The sequence below is a fragment of the Octopus sinensis genome, linkage group LG11, assembly GCF_006345805.1.
Source record: "Octopus sinensis linkage group LG11, ASM634580v1, whole genome shotgun sequence".
NCBI lineage: Eukaryota > Metazoa > Mollusca > Cephalopoda > Octopoda > Octopodidae > Octopus > Octopus sinensis.
Genome location: NC_043007.1, coordinates 25,829,193 through 25,833,817, shown reverse-complemented (window position 1 = coordinate 25,833,817; position 4,625 = coordinate 25,829,193). Strand labels below are relative to the sequence as shown.

The following is a 4,625-nucleotide window of genomic DNA, read 5'->3' as shown; positions in this document are numbered from 1 at the left end:
TTTATTTGGCAAGCAAAAGAAAATGACCATCCAAAAATATAACAAGGACTTCAAGTCATTTGCTGTTAATGATCCACATATGCCACCCTAGGCCAAGCTGGCTCCTGCACAATCTCAGGGTGGATAACCTCTGTTGTTCATAAAGATTTACAGCCAACAATGATTCATGTGGGTCATGCAAACTCACACATAACCTGACACCAAATCAAATTGGTTATCACTCCAGGTGGTAAGTGCTGTTGCTGATTTACCATACCCTACCAAAATCATGACTAACTGGTGCTAACATCTTGTCTGCTTTACCATACCAGCTTCCAGTCAAAGAACTGATGCCTCTAAGCTTACCAAAAGAACCCTGTGACCTGAACTAACTAATGATGTTCTAAATACTTATTTCTTTATTGCCCACAAGGGGCTAAACATAGAGGGGACAAACAAGGACAGACAAAGGGATTAAGTCGATTACATCGACCCCAGTGTGTAACTGGTACTTAATTTATCGACCCTGAAAGGATGAAAGGCAAAATTGACCTCAGTGGAATTTGAACTTAGAACGTAACGGCAGACGAAATACCTATTTCTTTACTACCCACAAGGAGCTAAACACAGAGAGGAAAAACAAGGACAGACAAACGGATTAAGTCGATTATATCGACCCCAGTGCATAACTGGTACTTATTTAATCGACCCAGAAAGGATGAAAGGCAAAGTCGACCTCGGCGGAATTTGAACTTAGAACGTAACGGCAGACGAAATACCTATTTCTTTACTACCCACAAGGGGCTAAACACAGAGAGGAAAAACAAGGACAGACAAACGGATTAAGTCGATTATATCGACCCCAGTGCATAACTGGTACTTATTTAATCGACCCAGAAAGGATGAAAGGCAAAGTCGACCTCGGCGGAATTTGAACTCAGAACGTAGCGGTAGACGAAATACTGCTAAGCATTTTGCCCGGCATGCTAATGTTTCTGCCAGCTCGCTGCCTTTAACGATGTTCTAAATACTCTCACCTAGAAGCCTTTTTTTAAGTGTCTCTCAGATTCTCTTCTGAACAATTGATGATGTGGACATATCATACACCCCACAAAACTTTAAAAGCTGTGGAATTGAGTCAAAGTGTTATTAAATACATGTAACTACTGTCCTGCTGTTTATACTACCAGCTGCTCTGACAACTCTGGGCAACTGAATTATGTATGGCTAGACATTTGAACAGGATTACTATTATACTGTGCAATTTTGAGTAGAATGGATATTCTCCAATTTTGACGACAGTTTTCATCATCATTATTAATTGTTTAACATCCATTTTTCCATGCTGGCATGGGTTGGATGGTTCAAGAGGAGCTAGCAAACCGGAGAGTTACACCAGACTCCAATTGTCTGTTTTGGTATGGATTCTATGGCTGGATGTTCTTCATAATGTCAACCAATTTACAAAGGATACTGGATGCTTTTTACGTGATACCAGCACAGGTGCTTTCTGCATGGCACCAGCACAGGTGTTTTTTTACATAGCACCAACACAGGTGTTTTTTTACATAGAACCAGCACAGGTGCTTTTTACCTGGCACCAGTACAGGTGTTTCTTACATGGCACCAACACATGTTTTTTTTTACATAGAACCAGCACAGGTGCTTTTTACATGGCACCAGCACAGGTGCTTTTTACATGGCACCAGCACCAGTGGGGTCGCCAAGTAGCCTGCAAGGCAAAGACTTCTCAGCTGAAGGAGGAAGTGGAACTGAGGGAACTGGCTGAGTATCAAAATAAAACAATACATACATGATGGCTGCACCTTTATTTTAAGCAATGGCTTTGCTTGACTTTTATCTTAAACACGAGCAGCATGGATGTGACTCTTCAGTCCTGCTAGGTATCTACACTCTTCGACACAAATGTGGAAGTGATGGGTACTTCTAGTAATAAATGTTCAGAGACCTTATCACCTATGCTGACACATGCCTTAATTCCAACATGCAATTTTTCATTGAGTATTTTACTTTGTTTTGGCTATGGAATGGAAGCACTCCGTTGGTTACGACGACGAGGGTTCCGGTTGATCCGAATCAACGGAACAGCCTGCTCGTGAAATTAACGTGTAAGTGGCTGAGCACTCCACAGACATGTGTACCCTTAACGTAGTTCTCGGGGATATTCAGCGTGACACAGAGAGTGACAAGGCCGGCCCTTTGAAATACAGGTACAACAGAAACAGGAAGTAAGAGTGAGAGAAAGTTGTGGTGAAAGAGTACAGCAGGGATCACCACCACCCCCTGCCGGAGCCTCGTGGAGCTTTTTGGTGTTTTCGCTCAATAAGCACTCGCAACGCCTGGTCTGGGAATCGAAACCGCGATCCTATGACTGTGAGTCCGCTGCCCTAACCACTGGGCCATTGCGCCTCCACTCAGAGAGCTTATCACCTATGCGACACATGCCTTAATTCCAACATGCAATTTTTCATTGAGTATTTTACTTTGTTTTGGCTATGACTAACCACAGTATGCAACACAAGTTAAAGATGTAAGGAATGGGCCAATCACCCTCAGTGAACAACGAATGCATTTGCCTCCAAAGAGAATTAGTCCACATTATTGGATGCAAAAGAAGTTGCAGGTATTGCTTCAGTTTTCCTTTTTGAGCGATGTCTAAACAAAGATTAGGGTCTCTCATTGCCAGCTGTTGGATGGCTGTTGACTCTACTGAGTGCATCTATGCTTTGAACATACATACATACATATATACATCCCTCCATACATGCATCCATAAATACATGTGTACATACATCCATGTATACATATACATACATGCATGCATCCATAAATACATGTGTACATACATGCATGCATATATATACATATATACATGCATGCATACATGCATCCATAAATACATGTGTACATACATCCACGCGTACATATACATATATACAGGCATACATACACACATGCATACATACATATAGCCAGCCAGCCAGCCAGCCAACCAGACAGACAGACAAATAGATAGATAAATAGGTTGGTAGATAGATCGATAGGTAGACAGACAGACACAGGGAGATAGATGGACAGACACAGACACAGATAGATAGATAGATAGATAGATAGATAGATAGATAGATAGATAGATAGATAGATAGATAGATAGATAGATAGATAGATAGATAGATAGATAGATAGATAGATAGATAGATAGATAGGTAGGTAGATAGATAGGTATAAATCTAGCGATAATTACAAGATAGCAAAGGGGGTATATAAAAACAAAGCTATCAAAATCAAAGTAAAAAAAAGAAGTATTATATATTATTTAAACGCAAAAGGAACTTCCGAATCAACCTGTATACATAGATATGAATATGTGAGTGTAATATGTGTGTATATATACACACACATATATATAAACACACATACACATTTGTATATGTATGTATCTGCATGCGGGTTTGAATCTTTATGCAAGTATGTACGTGTGTATGGGGTAGTGCTGGTGGTGGTGGAATATTCATTGTGTGTTCTGTCCGTGGTGACGGTGGTAGCTGTGCAGACGATGGTGGGACTGCGGGGGTTTGTTGCAACGGTTTGAAACTTTCACACGCCTTTTACCAGACGTGACTAATCAAGTGTAAAGCAACAAGACACAGCAAATCACCAACAGGACTAGTTTGGCTGGCAGGCTGGCTGGTTGGTTGGTTGGTTGGCTGGTTGAAAAGGGAAGAGGAAGCGGAGGTGGAGGAGGAGAGAAAGAGGTGAAGGGAGTAGTAGAGGGATGTTGAGCGGGAACTGACCAGTCCGACGGAGAAGCAAAAATAAAAGAGAAAGCAATCACAGTAAAAAAAACAAACAAAAAAGAAAATAAAAAAACACAGCAACAGGTATAGCAAAAACAAAGCAACAACAACTACAACAAAAAAATTTTCCAAACTATACAACGAAGTAGACGGAAGACGGAGACGATCACATCTTACAGACAACTTAAAAAAAAAAAAAAAAAACTTATTGGAAACACAACAACAACAACAACAACAACTGCAGCAGCAGTAGTAGTAGCAGCAAAAAACGATCAGAACAACAACACAACAACAATAACAACAGAGGCAGCGGCGGCGACAACAAGAGCCGAAGTTGGCTAAAAAACTGCTGCAGTAACTCACAACGGATTCGTAAAAGTACACATCACAACAACAACAAACAGAAAACTTTAATTATACTAACAACAACAACAACAACGACAACAACAACAAATATAGCTGAATGAATATTCTGCTGCAAAGTAAGTTTTATGTTCATTCATTCAATCAGGTTGTGTATATGTGTGAATGTGTATGTATGTATGTTTGTGTGTGTGTGTGTGCGCGCGCGTAAAAGTGATAAATGATTTTAATAACTCGATATATATATATAAATCCTTAAAAAATCCTTTAGCCCGAAGGCCGCGGCCATGCTGCAGCAGCACCACCGCTGTGTGCTATGCTTACTACACCTAGGGTTCCCAAGCGGTCACCCATCTAAGTACTGACTAGGTTCAACGTTGCTTAACTTCGGTGATCAGACGAGAACCGGTGCTTTCAACGTGATATGGCCGTATATATATATATATATAGAGGTATATATATTAT

General features: G+C 40.6%; 1 protein-coding gene and 1 non-coding gene across 3 annotated transcripts in view; one reads left to right on the top strand and one right to left on the bottom strand.

Moving 5' to 3' along the window:
• The first annotated feature begins 3,774 nt into the window (after nt 1-3,774).
• Nucleotides 3,775-4,625, top strand: part of LOC115217155 (MAPK/MAK/MRK overlapping kinase-like) — a 70,487-nt gene continuing 69,636 nt past the window's right edge. For both annotated transcript variants that reach the window (XM_036507262.1, XM_029786775.2), the window contains exon 1: nt 3,775-4,279. Coding sequence is in view for 1 of the 2 variants with exons in the window: in XM_029786775.2 (XP_029642635.1) it covers nt 4,261-4,279 (19 nt within the window). In the remaining variant the exon portion in view is untranslated. The remainder of the gene's footprint in view (nt 4,280-4,625) is intronic.
• Nucleotides 4,478-4,596, bottom strand: LOC115217716. The gene has a single exon (XR_003882182.1). It is a non-coding gene; the product is annotated as a 5S ribosomal RNA (ribosomal RNA).